A 16288-nucleotide genomic window follows, 5' to 3' on the forward strand; every position below is an offset into this window, starting at 1 on the left:
CCATATGAATGAATTTTTTTAGGTGGGTTAGCAGCTCTTTAAGGCAGGGTGACGCAGGTTTTACAGACTGCCACCCCTAGAATTAAAAAAATGTGCATGTGAATGTTTCTGGACTTCAGCTTAGCTGCATTTACACAGAAGAACAGAAGGTCTGATTTTTAGCCTTTTGTGGCACAGAAGAAACCACATCAGAAATCGGATTGCTCCCAGTTAAGACAGCAATCAGAGGATCGGATTTCTGCAGAAAATTCCAGAAAAGGCTATGCTACTCTATTCCAGGTTCAAGTTGCAAGAGGATCTTTTGATAGGTCAAACTGAAAACAAAAGCACTAAAGACATGAAACTCACACATCAATTTTTGAGTAGAAAAGCCTCATGAAAAAGGAAACGCAATAATGCCAAGATAAAGAAGAGTATAAAGGTGCTGACTGTAGCATTTTAACATCACATCCACCACAATAATTTTGAGACATTAGTAGAATTACTGTAAACAAACACGACTATCAGCCTCTACCGGCCTCTACACTGCATTTTACATTGTTTACAACAGTGTCAGATTTGGAGGGAAATCTGCTGGCTTGCTTTACGGCACAAAACAGGAAGAGGGCGCTGTTCTTCCAGAGCAAACAGAGCTAAAGCTTTCAGAGTTTCTAGTAATGGTAGATAGTGGAAGGAGTGAAAGACTGATGGAAAAATCACTTCCAACATGTTGATCCTCTTCAGTGAAGACAAAGAGAAAACATTTGGCTGAAGAAGCTCTTGCCGCTTTGCGACACAAAGCAACAGGGTTTATGGGAAATGTGGTCTTAATTTGGAGGAACACTAACAATGCCACTGGCGTGAGATAAAAACAGCACTTACAAAAAGGACAGTGATGATCATCATTAGTGTCAAAAGCACTGAGAGCCTTTTTGCTGTGGCACTTGTGGTGTATTTTTCTTGGTCGCAGCAGTCTTGCGTTCTTTTTCATGAGGCTTTTCCATTGGCACATTGATGTTCATCTCTTCAGGATCACATCTGTGACACACTGAGCTAAAGAGTAAAAAAGGTCTTCTCTTCTGAGTAAATGCAGGTCATGTCCTGCTTCCATAGACGTACAACCCTCACAATGCGATGTATGTATATGTATGTGCATGTAATGTAATGCAACTTTATTGATACCTGCAGGGGAAATCTCTTTTCTCTTCCCCCCCTCCACAGAGAGATCAAAGGTCAGGTTCAGCTACAGAGCAGCAGCCCTAAAGCTGGTAGGGATTCAGAGTCTCTTCAGCAGGGCGGGACGCTTGTTGACCCGGCAGCTTAGACCTGGGTTCACACGGCTGAGGGAGAGTCTGCCTTCTCGCTACGCCAACCTGCCGCCCCCCGTGAGAATACAACCTCATCTGGTCGTGATTCACCTCCGTTGTGAGAAATACTGCTACTTTGGTGGATTTAGGAAGGCCTGTCCCGCTCCATAACTCTTTCGGACAAGAGAAAATACCGCCCTTGAAACCCGACCAACTTGAAGGGAAGTCCTGGAGTTGGTCCAGCGCTCGGTTCGAACTTCTCATCTCTAAATCATAGTGAATAAGTACTGAGGATGCTCTGTGTTTGCGGGTCTGCTCTCGGTGCAATTGTGTGTGTAAAATCTGAAATTGACATTAACTCTGAAAACCGAAAACATAAAAACGGAAAAAAATGAAAAGCAGAGGCCACCATGGTGTAAAAGATGTACATTCTCTTTATTACCATACAGTTTTGAGATTAAGAAAACAGTTTGCATCTGAACTTAAAAAAAAAAGAACATAGAAAAGTTCCAACAATTTATCTCAACAGAAATAATTCCAGCTAAATAAAAAAATTGTACTGTAAAAATCAATGGCAAAATCATATTTACATAATTAAAAATCAGGATAGTTGATGTTAATGTTTTATGGCATTCAAATAACTAGCCAAGAAAGTTAGACCTATACATATTTGTAGTGTTATTTCAGTTTTTGACAGACCACATTCACAAGATGTCTGAGATGGTTCAAGCTAAATATTATCAGCCATACTTACTCTATTGAACCTTCTGTAAGGCTGCGATAACATAAGCTGAGGTTCTCTCAGTCAGGTGCTTAATAACACAGTCAGTCGAGAGTCGGCATATGGAATCGTCATGTTGGGTTTGTGTTGTTTGCTAGCGGTAACGAACAAAGCCGAGACACAACGAACATGATCCCACTCTTAACAAAGGCAATAATCAAAGCCATTGCAGGCACTGTCAACTAACAAGAGCACTTCTTATACTTCAGTCAAAAGGCAATCTCACAAGTTTAATATATGGTTATCAGACATGAGTCGATGTATGGCAAAAATCAACAGTAGTCATCACATACTATGCATAGCACAGTTAACAAAAAACAAAACATGATTTGAGAGCATTATTAACATAACATGCAAAACACAGAGCAAGCACAAGTCGGGCCGTTTTGGTTTTTGAAAACGCAAAAGAACAATCTCTGTACAGGCCAAAAGTAATAGACTTAAGTTAATACACATAGAGGAACATACATACATTAAGATAATTTGTAACGGTTTGACTGGAATGCCTGGGGTGCCGGTCAGGTCTCAGCCTGACAAAGTAGGTTTAGTCAGTTAATTACAAGGTCAAACCCTACAAAGGACACATGCATTGAAGGTGATAAACTCTCTAGCGACAATGCATGAAAACTAATAAAGCGAACCAAACTCAAGCCACAGCGCATGCAACAAATCCCACAAATCAACGGCCGTTTTCCATTTTGCAGCTCGAATTAAATTATATTGTGAGTTCGTCCAAGGCAGTTAATTAACGCATGGGTGTGGGTGAGTTCCATGGTCCTTGGGAGATCCAAAAACATTATCATAAATTACCCTGTGTGTTTTCTTAATTGTTCAAAAAAGAACGTCCGACGTTCATGGAAAAACAGAAAAACATATATATAATCGAGAAGTTCAATAGTTCATGAAGATTTTTACCCCAAAACAAATGAAAATGACTCCCAGTTTTCCTCTGAGCAGAGATTTGTGAATGTCACTATATTGTCAGATCGGTTCGTCAATCAGTGCGTACATCACGTCATTTTTATCTGTAACGGACTTAACTCTGGACAGTTTAATGGGGGCAGGGGTGCTACTGCCATTGATAAAAAATGACAATGGGCTGGACTGAAATTTAGAAGTAAGTTGGCTGACAGAGTCGGGTGTGAGTGAAGGCGGGCACAAAAACGGGAAACGGGGTTATGGAACGGCAGGAATAGATGACAGTGGGCGTGTGTGTGTGCGACTAAAACTTGGCAGGCACAAATGATACAGTATACTGTACATACATGAGTCAGTTAGTGGGGGTAAACTCATAGGGGAGGATTGTAGAGACGCAGTGTTAAGGGTGCAGATCTTGGTGGTCCTCCGCCGGTGCTGGGCCGGCTGCAGACCCTGTAGCTCCGCTCAGCCCGGCATCTGTTAAGGAAACCGCAATATTAACCCAGGATGCAACATGCAAAACACCAGCCAAGCTCAGAAAAGCTGGGAAAACGTGTCTTTGGCAGTTTGAATGCTTCTCCAAGTGCTTGATTCAGGTGACTATGAAGAATGTGCATTATTTTGGCCGGTAAAACTTATTCTTGGCACTTGAGCCAAAAAAGCTCATTTCAGACACGGAAAAGAAACCAACAGAACAAATGAATGCATTTCTGTGTACACCTTCTCCAACGTCCCCCGCCGACACACAATATTCTCGCACGTCTGGTCTAATTTACAGGTTTGTCGGCCTGCTGTGGCCGAGCGGAGCGTCGGTACGCGGGGCCAAACAGCGCCTTATAGGGGGTAGAGAGAGTCTTTTCGGAGGAGACGCCAGGACGCCGACTTGGCGCCATCTGCCTCTAAATGAGTTCTCAGCGGCCGCGGGCTGCGCGAGGCCAAGTCTTGTTTTTCCTGCGGCGCTGTCTGGAGTCATCCCACCAGAGGCTGATCCATCACGATGTTCGGCACCTTCACCTGGGAGACTCCTGGACGGGCCGAGAAGCGCTCTCGACGCGCTGGGCCTCCAGCCATGACGGGGGGGGGGGGGGGGGGGGGGGGAGACGGGGGAGGAGAGGGGACGGGGGAGGAGGGTTTCAACGGATATGGGGTTTTCGATATTTTTTGCGCCGAAGCTGCTGATAGGCGGACAAAAAAATGACAAGGATTCAGTGCTTTCCCCCAGAATTTTCTTCTTGTCAGGTTAGAAAAGCCTCTGAAACAGCTTTTAGACCATCATGGGACACTAGAACTCTTGACCAATATCCAATCTTTACTAAAAGGCCCATATCGGCCCGATGTATTTGGCGAACTGATATATCAGTCTAAGCCCAGAGGAGAGAGAAGAGAAGAGCTTGCGGGACAATGCGGCTTAAACACTGGGAAGGATGGATTGGCTGTACGAGTGTGCATGCTCCGCTTGCCGGCTGTGGTTTACCCTTCCTTCGACCATGGCAATGCTCCAACGCACTCCTCTCTCAACAGCTACTTATAAAAGACCCGGGGTTTACATTCCTCACCGGGACATGTATATGTATAGCGGTGCTCGGCAGGAATTTCAAATAAGAAGATTAATCCCTGTGTGTGTGCGCCTGTTCGGTAGGCGGGCAGCGCGTCCGCGGGGGTCTGCGGCCTTAAAACTGTTTGCCAAACACAACATTCCCCATAGGTAAAATATTTATGGAGTATGTCTTACTTGGGCCGGCCGCGGTGTCTACGCTACAATGCAGACTCGAAAGGCCGTGCGCGGAGTCTGTACAAGGTGTGCGATGCTGGCCCGGCGAAGAGCGCACCCCGGGATCCTAACAAGAAAATGATGTTCTTTGTCACATGCAATAAGTTACGGGAGTGGAAAAGACGGGATTGAGCCGGGGTTGAAACGATTTATAGGACGATATGTGGTGCTCCAGAGGCGAAAAGAAAAAACCTTAAGCCGTCTGCCAGGGGCGAATGATCTGTGGATGTATAAAATCCATCTGCGGTTGCCGGTCGCACTGTGCAGTCTCGTAAGGTTTCACTAATCGAATGAAAAGTGCGCCGCAGGAGAGTAAACTGCCGAGGAATGCTGCTAATGACAGCGAGGGAATTGTTTAACACGGCAAACGAGGAAGAGGATATTTTCCCCGGTCGGACAACATTTCCCGGAAAATGTCATCTTTCAGATTGATGGCGTCCCCCCTCATATATCGATCATTATATTTTTGGCGACTCGCTCTACACGCAGCAGCAGTGCGCCGGCGACGCTTTCCAATGTCATAAATTCACAGAACGAGAGGGAGCGTCTGATGCAGGAGATTAATGGTGGGAGTTTACGCCGGGAGTTGATTAACCGTGCATCAAGGTGACTGCAGATGTTTTTGAAGCGACGAAATGACCTGAACGGCGAATGAAATGTGGCCCTGTAGCTCTGTGGCACTAACGCCATCAGGGTTAGATTCCCACGAGGGCCACCCACGCTAAAGCTGTACGCACGCACACTGTGGCAGTCACCAAATGGTATGTTAATGGCGTATAAAACAGCCTACTTGTCTGTCAAGTAGTGAGCTTGTATTCCTCACAGATGAAGAGATTTTACACTTCGATGTGAGATTCCCTCTGCCAAACTCATGTCGTTCTGACTGCGATTCTGGACGCAAAGAATTGTGGGACGCATAAACACTGAACCCTCCTTTCCCACCGCTCTTTGACGCCATAATTAAGAGGATAATTTGTGTTTCAAAATCCTGAAAATGAATGCGTACCAGAAACCGAGGTTGCTTTTATAGTATATTATGATGAATAGTAGTGCCAGTGTCAAATCTGAAAAAGTCCTTGTATAATATGATGAGACTCACCATGGTGGCTTTTATCTACCCAGGCTCCTGTCTTCAAAGATGGTGACCTCGATCTTGACAGGATCTAGTTAAGGAATGGCATTTGAAGCAAGGTTGGGGTCATTTCACTATCAATTCAATCAATTTCAAAGGTGCGTTTTCTTCAAAAATTCTAAAACCAGATATCTTTTAAGCTTTCCTATTAAAAGAAATAGTGAGAATGCAGGCTCCAGGGTCATTAGGAAAACAGCAGTTTCAGTTTATGTTTTGAAAGGAGTGAAGAGAAAGCGATTTGAAGACAATTTCGGTCTCTCGGACCTGTTCGACGGCGGTGGAAAATATAAATACTCAGAATTCAGGTGGTAGCGGTTAAGACGTCACATCGTCAGACGTTTGCAAATACGGTCGTCGGGTTTCTCTGGTTCGGAGGGTAAAACAACAGCGCAGGTGAGACATTCCTGTCAATCTCCGCGCGTCGACCCCCCCCCCCCCGGCGCTCCCGTGCCAAAGTCAGCACAGCAGCGCGGCGGTGCCGGAGAAATAATCCAGATCACCGTCAACCCTATAAAATTATGGGCGAGAGAGAGAACGAAGCTCAGCTGTGAACAATTTCAGTCATATTTTGTTATCCCTAATCCCCCATCGCCGCCCAGCTCCAATTAATTGGGATGTTGAGTCACCCCACGCACACACACACACACACACACACACACACACACACACACTTGGAAAAGCCAAGATGTTTCTGCACCCGCTGATTTTATGCAGATGCTATGGATTACATACAAACTTTTATCTGGTGTTATTACAGGGTATCCCTACATAGCGCTGGGTTTCCTGTAAGCTGCCCAGACTGCTGCTTTCCATTTGCAGCCTGCAGCCTCCCGGAAAGGAGGGGGAGGGGGAGGGGGGGCACACTAGGCCCTGTAAATCACTGTATCCATTGGAGTTTCACATTAGCTCACTGTGAAAGCTCATTGTTCTACTTAAAAAAGGCCCAGTGCAATGAGAATCACACTTGCCAATCTCGTGGTATTGGTTAACAAAGGCCATGTTAATAATATTGTAGATGTCAGTGAACTAACGCCTGTTGAGAAACTATACCTCTGCTTGTCAACAGAATCAAACCAGGTTAAAGATTCAATCTATTTTCCGGTATAAATGGCATCACTTATACCCAGAGACTGATGAACACTTCTGATTGGTTGACAGTTAATGAGGTGCCTCGTAGCCATCTGGCTGCTTGCTGAACTAGCCAAATTCACCATGCCTCCATCATGCATTGTCGATGGGTGCTGAAGTTCCAATACTCATATTTGTTCTCCAAATACAAAAATACTGGTATGCAGTGGAGGCGTAATCAAAAGGAAGAATTAGGCTCAATCTGTCTATAAGCTTTGGCTGCAACTGGCATCAAAAAACACTTGGATTTACTAGCAATATTATGTTGAAGAAAGGAGCGGTACCATCGCTTTTTATGGACCAGGATGTCACAAACTCAGATTTAAGTGATACTTGACTAATTAGGGCCGCATCTGGCTGAGTGTAGAGAAAGGGGCAGTAAAGTAATCACAAATTAGATGAACCAGAAAAAACTGAAATACTCCTCACGTCACAAATCAAGAGCAAACTTTTCCTGGTTGAATTAAAATCATCGCACTGAATCTGGATGCCATCATCAGTCATGCAAACGTGTTTTGCTGTAACTCATCTCCTCTTGAAATACTTCCAAGACCCCCTTGAATCACAACCCCATCTCCCATGTCGTCCTCCTCTACTTTAATAAAGTATAATAAAATAATAAAACTTTAATAAAGAAAATAAAGCCTTCCCAATTTGTCTCCTCCGCTCTTATGTCTTAACCTCACACTTCTCCATCATACATGTTCATTCTAAAGACACAGGAATATTTGTTTGACCCTTGACCTCCTTACAAGTGGTTGCTTGTAATGTTGGTGATCTAAGAATTTCAGCTTATTCTACTGTTGCACTCATTCTAGGTTGCTCCGGATAAGAGAGTCAGATAAATGCCTAAAATGAAAATGTAATGCATCTATTTAGGATTTTACCGTTTGCAACTATGAGATAAACATAAACTTTGATAGTGGTGAGAGAGGTGAAACAACAACAACAAAAAGTTTTCCTGGCTACAACAGACGCCAAGGCGGAAGGATACGACTCGCAGGCCTCTCTCGATGGGGTCGGTGAGCAGGAGGCCTCGCGGGGCGTAGATCTTGTCGTTCTGCTCCTGGATGTACTTTGCAATCTTCTTCAAAACCTGAAAGGGCACAACAATCATGACTTTTCAAATATCACATCTCCAATGGATGCCAATCCCCTTGGTTGGACTCTTTCACGCAGAATGTGTAAGCACAATTACTGACCCCCACCCCTCCGACCCCATCAGAGCTTCATGCAAATGTCCTTCTACCATTCAGGAGAATCTGAATCTTTTGCTTTACCTTTACACAAACCGCAACTCATGTTTTAGGGCAGACCTCGGTCAAATAGCATATGCAAATACGTCTTCTAAGTAGGGTTGTCACGATACCAATATTTTACCCTGCGATACTATACCAGCCAAAGTATCACGATACCGGGTAGTATCGCGATACTGCAGAGAAATCTATTTTTTGTACAATCACAGGTATTAGGGACTTAGTGGGAGCAAAACAAGTGTTTAACATACATGCATTAAACGGTAACTATAGGTAGGTAAGTTAACGTAGAAAAAAGGCACTTTTTGTTAAATAGAAGCAATACTAGTAGGTGAACACTACTGGCCCTTTGACTAAAAGGTAAGAAAACTGTTGACAGATTTTCACTTTTGGGTGAACAATCACTTTACATGAGTGGTGCATGAATAACATGCATAGATGGGGATATAACAAGGCTCCAGACTAACTTTTTTCACCACCGTCCCGAAAAATAATTTCAACCGTCCCGAAGTCAGTGTAAACCGTCCAAAATTCTAAATGTTATCCTTTTACTTTGTTATTGTCATCTATAGTGGTTATTTGCATAAAAACACACAATTCAAATGATTAGGAAATAAATGATTGTATTTTTATTTAAATATTTGCTTTGATTAAAAAAAATTCTTGGCATTAGTAGTTTTGATTTTGTATTATAAGCTGCTTAGAACTAGTGTAAGGAAGTTAAACAGGTCATAATGCCCTCTCTAATATCTATTATTTTATATTGCTGGGAAAACATCAACAAATTTCTCCTTCAAACAACTGTATTTATTCAAGTTTCTCGCCAAAACCTAAATTTTACAAGATTACATTTGAACACATCATGATAACGTTATAATTTACCTTCGCCCAATACTCATTTTTACTGAATAGAGCTTGAACACATCATAATGTAACTCAATGCAACCTAACGATAACGAGGAGCCGACAGCAGCTCAGTGAGGGTCAGCGACTAACGTTACGGTAACCCGACATACAACGTTAATGGTAGCAAGCATTTCCTTATAGCTGATGACAGGCACTCCGTTAGCTAGCAACAGCACACGCTTTAAGAAGTTTATTCATTCATTTTTAATGGCAAGAAAACTGCTAGCTAACCTCATTAGCTCTTTGCAATTCCAGTGCAAGGTCTGGGTGACGACATTGGAGAGGCTTCAGTAGATTAGATGTGTTGCCTCCTTTTGCTTGTATGAGATTATTGCAACGCCTGCACATCGGCTGCCCATCATCTACAGCTTTGCCTTCCTCATTCGGTAAAAATGAGTAGTTCCAGATAGACTTTTAGCATTAGGCTTCTTAAGTAATATTAGAGTTGATGGTGCGAAGCTAAGGCTAGGGAACGCTTCTGCCATGATGACGATGCTGATGAGAACAGGAATGGCTCGCGCGCACACACACACACACACACACACACACGCCACAGCGCTACTAGTTGCTTCCACAAGAGGGTGCGCTAACGTCAATATAATATTGTGACTGCAGAAACCAGTGAATTTGGGAACAGAGGCAAAACATTGTCCCGCTGGTAACGTATTCCGCGGTAGTAACGTATTCCGCGGTAGTAGCGTTGTATAAAGCATAGTATAGTAGGCATCGTGACGTTTTGGCACCGCGGTACACCGTTGGTACCGGTATAGCGTGCAACCCTACTTCTAAGGCCAAAGGAGATTTAAAATGTAGTCTCTCCTGCCTCTCCTCCATCATGCTATTAGTCGGCTGTTACATTTATCCACGGAGACAGTGAGCACCATCAAAACCCTATCGAAACTAAGTTCACACATATGATTACTCGCATGCCTGCAGCTCAATAGAGTGATGATGATGGAGAAAGAGAAGATGTAAGCATGAGGGGGGAAACGCGGTTAGATGGGAAACAGCACAGGAAAGCCCGAGTTGGACTGAATTTATAGGCGATGTGCGACCCAGAAGACTACGTTCCCATAAGCTTCTCATGAAGGCTGCAGGCCAGACAAAAATAGCCGGAGCGCTCACTGGTAGACGGTTTTCTTTGTCTACGTGACTTGGACATGTTGACGCGCATTGACTCATCACTCCAGAACAGAAGAAAACATCAAGCATCGTCAGGCCAGATGTAAGAGGGATAAGGCAATGGACAGCTTCTTGAAATTAAACTCGTGACATTTGCACATGATTTGCTCTGAAGTTGTGTCAAGTGTGGGTTGGAGGAATGAGACGAGACGGGAGTGTGTGCATGGAAGCGCATACCATGAATGAAGTAGAAGACTGAGTACATTATGATTGTTTTCATTAACATTTAATAAGTCTTAATCATTCTACCATTCATTGCCTATTTGTGTGTTGCACGCTGTGTTGAGTTTGACTGTCATGAGGGAATTATTGAAACATTCATTCTTCATAAAAAACAGAACAGACAAAGAAAAAGAAAAACTGCATCAAATCCAAGGAAAAAGACGTCACAGTACTGGACACGCATTTGATTGACAGGTGATCTCTGGGAAGTGCAGTTTAGAAAAACCACAGCAATCAGTGCTTAGCAACAAAGATGAACACAAAATAATTGGACAAGAATCTTGCGGATTACCACTTTAACCTGTTTGTACAAGATTGGTGCGCTTCACCACATAGAACAATAAAATGAATGCCAGAAAGTTTACGCTGATGGAAAGTCAATTCGGTATGCTTTTCTGTGATTGCCACTATCTGACCTGTTCTGTTGAGGAAGAACCCCATCCAGGTAGCTTAAAACATATGCTAGAAATTATTTGCAAATAATATTTCACCCAAGTCTGCGTCTATGCAGGACGTGTATATGCATGTATGGATTATTTTACAAGGACAAATAAAACTCACACTTAACACACGGCAAACAATTGTCTTTTGTTCCAATATTTAACCAATTTCAGCTCATTTTCTGTACCTGAGACAAGTTGGAACAAAACATACTGTATAAGGGTTAGCTGCCCTTGACTGGCAGCAGTGGGCACTGTTGGTACCTGGGATCCAACTAGCAAATCTTTGGTTGGCCACTAAGCAGCCACTGTAAACAACTGGCCAACCCACCACATTCTTGAGCTGAATAGCAGCTGAATAAGTGAACAGCTGACTACATTTTTAGTTTGGTAACGACCAGTCGATTCAAATCGCATGACTTTATGAGCGCTCATAAAACCCAAACCAAGCCAAATGTTTTTCATCCCGGATCACTCCTGTCCACTAAAAGACAAATCCGTTGGACAGGGAAAGTCGCTGACATGCTGATTCATTTACATTTCTCAATCATGTCCAACGTAAAGTATAGACTACTTCATTGATAGATCTATGTGCATCAGTCAAGATACCTCTTCACTTTCTGGCTCTAAATCCAAATCTGTATCTGAAGTGGGTGTTCATTATTCACGTATGCATGTATGCAACGTCTCCCACCTTCTCGTAGTGAGTCTCCATACAGAGGAAGATGGTGTACGCAGTGAGGCAGGCCAGACAGCCCTCCAAGTAGGACTGGCCGCCCAGCTTCTCGGCCTCGGCGTACAGGTTGTTCAACGTCCGCACCGTCTCCTCGAACTGCTGCTTGTCAATCTGAAACGCAGATCAGAAAGGAAGGTCGAAAAGGTCAAGATGAAGAGCGGTCTATATTGGACAAGGCACAGAGCCAGGTCTATGTTTGGAGCAATGAGGACAGTAACTTGTAAGTACGTGCTTTCTGCCTCTATTGGGAAACTCAAATGGAAACGCTCAATACTTAGCACCGGATCGCATTCCTCCATTCTCTCCATTCTCTCCATCTCTAGATAAATGAGCGGGTGAATTTTCTTGGACTTGTAATTCATCAAGGGAATGCTGGGCTTGTTTCCCGCATTGGAAACACCTCCTGAAATTATTAGGATGCCTTGGCCGTATGCTCAGCGAATGTTTTCACTTAATACCCAGCAGGACATGCACAACAAAGATCCAAGAGGGGATCTTGACGGTTTCGCCTTGTCTAATGTCTTGGACTCACCTTGTATAAAACAAAACCCTATCTCAGCAGTTCCCATCAATACTGCAGACAGTTTTAGGAATATATGAATCCTTCATGGCACTGACATCCAATGCAATCCCACCCCCCCCCATCTGCAATTATAACCAAGGCTGGCTAACAATCAGACCTGCCTCTCTCAAGAATTCCTCAAATCAAGACTAGCTCCACGGAAGGTAGGCTGAGGGTGGGAGACTGCTGGACTCGGAGGCTGTTTTGACTGGGGTGTCAGCACTAGTCTCCACGCTAGTCTCCAGAACGGACCTGGTGATCTCCCCGCGATACTGAGGGGCCGGGGGAAAAGAAGGAGCCTGCAGACCAGACGAGGAGCCAGGCAGGGGCCTCCTGGGCCTCTGAAAACCCTCCAATGTTCTGCTCCCATGTGCCCGAGGAATGCAACAACAAGCTCCAACAGATCAGTGGTCTTAGGCGTGTTTGGTGCCCGCCGTCAAGAGCCTTTGTTCTCCTTCTAATTTTCCAATTCAGAGGCAGCGATTCAAACCACATTTCTCTGCCTGAGCATCTTTCCATTACGTCTGACACAGCCGTTTTAGCATTCCAAAAATGTTGCTGCTAGCTAGATGAGAGTGCAAACTCCCAAGACTGAACTGGGCTTACAGATGGAGTGTAGAAGAGAATATTCTCTTGACTGTAACAGCCGCTAAACATAGTATGACCTTAGGATATAGCCATGGGCCCAAGACATGTCTGTAAATTTGAATAAGGAAAATAGTAGAAACAGGTCAAGAAAACTTGACAGTTACCAATTAATTCAACAGTCTTGGCTGGTTTGGCAAACTAGCTGCCAAGTACATTTAAAACTTTGAGTACTTTCCCAGTTCTTTGGCCCGACCCTCCAAAAGCATTAAATCAGAAAAGAGCTACCAACAATAATAAATCCACAGCCTCAGATAATCATCTGCAAGAATGTGCTGCTTCAACATGCAGACCCCTGCAGAGGAAGATAAGCTACATGGCAAAATCAGATGTTGAAGCAGAGAAATGTTGGTTGGAGAACATGAGGCATTTGTCAGCGTTATGTTTTGCAAGCATCCTCACAAAGTGACACGAATGACTGTCCATAAAAAGAAGCCCACTTAACAGCTTGGCAGCACACTGCATATTTGATAGACTGGGTTTACAGCAAATAATAAAAAGATATGTGGGAAGCACTTTTTTATGATAGGGGACTATAGCTGCTACCTCCCACTGCAAAAGTATTCTTTATTTGTCCAGCCATTCGGGGTGTGTGTGTGTGTGTGTGTGTGTGTGTGTGTGTGTGTGTGCAGGAAAACAAGGGAGTCAGACAGAGACCACCCAATCAAGAGGGAAGTGCCATTAAACCACCAGTAAGTGGTTAAGTGCTGTGAAGCTGCTCTTTTCATGTGGTGCACGCGTTGCAAAACTGCTGCTTTTTGTCCTGCGAACTCTGAACCGTTCAGCTGGCACTGTCTTTAATGTGGCGTGGAGCCTGTTCAGTCTCAGCGACCTGCTCTTCCTTCTTCACATCATTACCGATGCCTGCTCTAAAACCAACTTCCATGGAAGTTCAAATGAGGACAGAGTCCAGCAGGGTTCCTCTGAAACTGTTTTGGAGCAGCAAATAACTGGCAGTACTGTTTAGTTATGGTTCCATATCCACAGCGATTTCAGTTCCAGTTTTGGTTCTAGAACCACAACCATTCTGATATGGATAGTTTCAGCAGTAGGGCTAAAATTTGTTGGAGCTTTAAAGTCAAATTACACTTCGTTAATTTCCCATTTTGTCTAGCAGTCATGGTAGTGTTCTTGCTGCTAAATGATTAAAGAGGAAACAATGATCCAGAATCTGCAGAATATGTACTGAAGTAATGCAGAGGTCATTTTGATCTTGTGCGGAAATCAAAATTTGCTGGAAGAAGCTTTCAAGCTTTGGATGCACAGAATAATGATGAGCAATGATATGAGCAAACCATGAAAATAACTTGTACACCGCTATGCTCTACTACTAAGATTGGTCCTGGAAAACCCAATATCAAATCATCCACAAGATAAAGAGAAAAATTCTGCACACACAAAGTCACCCGTGTACCAATTTAATGTGTAAAAGTGATGCTCAACCTCTCTCAAGTTATAGTATATACCTATAACTTCTGAACAACACAACCATGTGGTGTATCTTACCCTGGTCTCTAGCTCTGAGGGGAACTTGGTTTGGAACTGGCAGACAGTGCCGTTGGTGTAATCCCTCTGGATGAAGACTTTGGCAGCAATGGCCGCCTGCTGCCTCATGTCCTGCAAGCTGTGAGTCTGTGAAAACAGGGGATAACAGTTTAAATAATCTCTGGAATTTAACCTAATGAAAAATAGGCTACAGCAAGGTGCAAAAAGCTAAGGACTATATATCTGTGTGCAAGTCTGGATACTCTTGTTGGTCTCTTGCAGTGAGAGCTGAGAGGGGTGAAATGAGGCAGACGGTGATTCAAACACTGTGCATAAATCAACTTAATATAAATCAATTGGCTTTTAGTTTATGAGTTTTTATTTTGGCATGTTTTCATTGCTTGAATTCTGCTGCGTTTTTATCTTTCACCATGCAAGGGTTGTTGAGCATTTTTGCATTTTCATTCAAGTTAACACTGGTCTAGTGTCTACATATTAGCAATGGCTGTTATTTTTAAAGCTTACATAAGGGACACTTTTTATGTTGAAGAAATTCTACAAACCTGGTTGTTTGGTGTAAAAGAAAAAAAAAACAGCTAATGTAGCAAAGAGGACACATGATCATTCCTCTACAGCAGCCTGTAGGCTACATCTACCAGCCAAGAGAAGCTGGCAGAGCTCAAGATGTGGTTTCTCCTCACTGCAACTCAACATTAGAGCAGTTAAACCCTATTTTATTATTCACTGGTCACAAATTTGATACCGGCTAAAACACATTTACAGGAAGTCATCAGCAAGCAACAGGTTTTTTATCTTTACCTTTTAGTTTATCACAATGAATAACCTCTCCCTCTCATGGAATGTTCATCTAAGACAACTGTAACAGACTGTTGGATCACCATCTGAACTAGTCGTATAACTTGCTAATTTCTTTTCTTCGTTGGGAGTTGCATCTAAAGCCAACAATATCTGTTTTCCTCTGTGTCTTGTTCTGACTGAGCTGATGTGTATCTTATCTCATCATAGTAACACACAAGTACTGTGGTCAGGGTTACAACCATCATTGTATCATTACATGAGTAAAATGTTTTATAATTATCTATCCACAATTTTTATAACTTCTTGTTCACACTGTATGTCCATAGAGTGAATGTGTTGAGCTAGTGGTTATGTTTTGTTTCCTGATCAGATACTATAAGCAGGCTAGTTAATTAGCGAACCACTAAATACTTATCACAGCTAGTATGTGCAGTTTGGCTCCACGTTGAAATAATAACCAGTGAGCTAACATTATCGCATGTCTTAGTCGATTTATAGAAATACTAATGTTAGCAAAGGTGTAACGTTAGTTAACATTACCTGTCAAGTTACCGAGCTAGCTAACAGGCTAATGCTGGCCAACTTTCGTTCTATTTTCAATAAGACATGCCCTGAGAAAACACACTTACAAACTAGAATATTGTGAATACATTTTTAGCTGCCCAACTACACACACCCGACGTTTGAACAGCAAAGTTCTAAATGATTTAGCTATCGTTAGCTTACCTCTGCCATGTTGAAGATTTCTGTTTATCTTCCGCTAGTAGCTTCTAGCATGTACTGCAAAGTAATATTTCCGGAGGGGAACAAAGTTTTTTTTTGTAAAGGTTCCGAGGTGGGAACGATTATACTTTTTTTTTTAAAATTAGAAGTCTCATAGAGTAAGAAAAGAGCTACATAAAAACCCCCACAATCAACTGGTGATCAACAGGGACCAAAAAAGAACAAATAAATAACAAAATAACAAAAGACAAAGAGGGAACACAGATTCATTGTTACATTGGTTTATAAGATTTTGA

The 16288-nt window shown here is 43.0% G+C and overlaps 1 protein-coding gene across 1 annotated transcript; it reads right to left on the reverse strand.

Moving 5' to 3' along the window:
• Positions 1-1716: 1716 nt before the first annotated feature.
• Positions 1717-16044, reverse strand: LOC139921323 (golgin subfamily A member 7-like). Its single transcript, XM_071911519.2, has 6 exons — positions 15996-16044; positions 14472-14597; positions 11717-11869; positions 8011-8112; positions 5856-5908; positions 1717-3462 (listed from the first exon to the last, which is right to left on the reverse strand). Exons 1-5 carry the CDS (start codon positions 16002-16004, stop codon positions 5867-5869), a joined length of 432 nt encoding a protein of 143 aa, XP_071767620.1. The 5' UTR covers positions 16005-16044; the 3' UTR covers positions 1717-3462; positions 5856-5866.
• Between the last annotated feature and the right edge of the window lie 244 nt (positions 16045-16288).

Source organism: Centroberyx gerrardi, chromosome 8 (genome assembly GCF_048128805.1).
Source record: "Centroberyx gerrardi isolate f3 chromosome 8, fCenGer3.hap1.cur.20231027, whole genome shotgun sequence".
In the NCBI taxonomy this organism is placed as follows: Eukaryota; Metazoa; Chordata; class Actinopteri; order Beryciformes; family Berycidae; genus Centroberyx; species Centroberyx gerrardi.

Bases quoted from the DNA above. Each gene is read 5' to 3' on its own strand.
- LOC139921323 (XM_071911519.2), bottom strand. The intron at 8,113-11,716 runs GTGGGAGACGTT...GTGCCCTTTCAG, and splicing joins TGGAGACTCACTACGAGAAG to GTTTTGAAGAAGATTGCAAA. The intron at 5,909-8,010 runs GTATCCTTCCGC...GATCCTGTCAAG, and splicing joins TCGAGAGAGGCCTGCGAGTC to ATCGAGGTCACCATCTTTGA.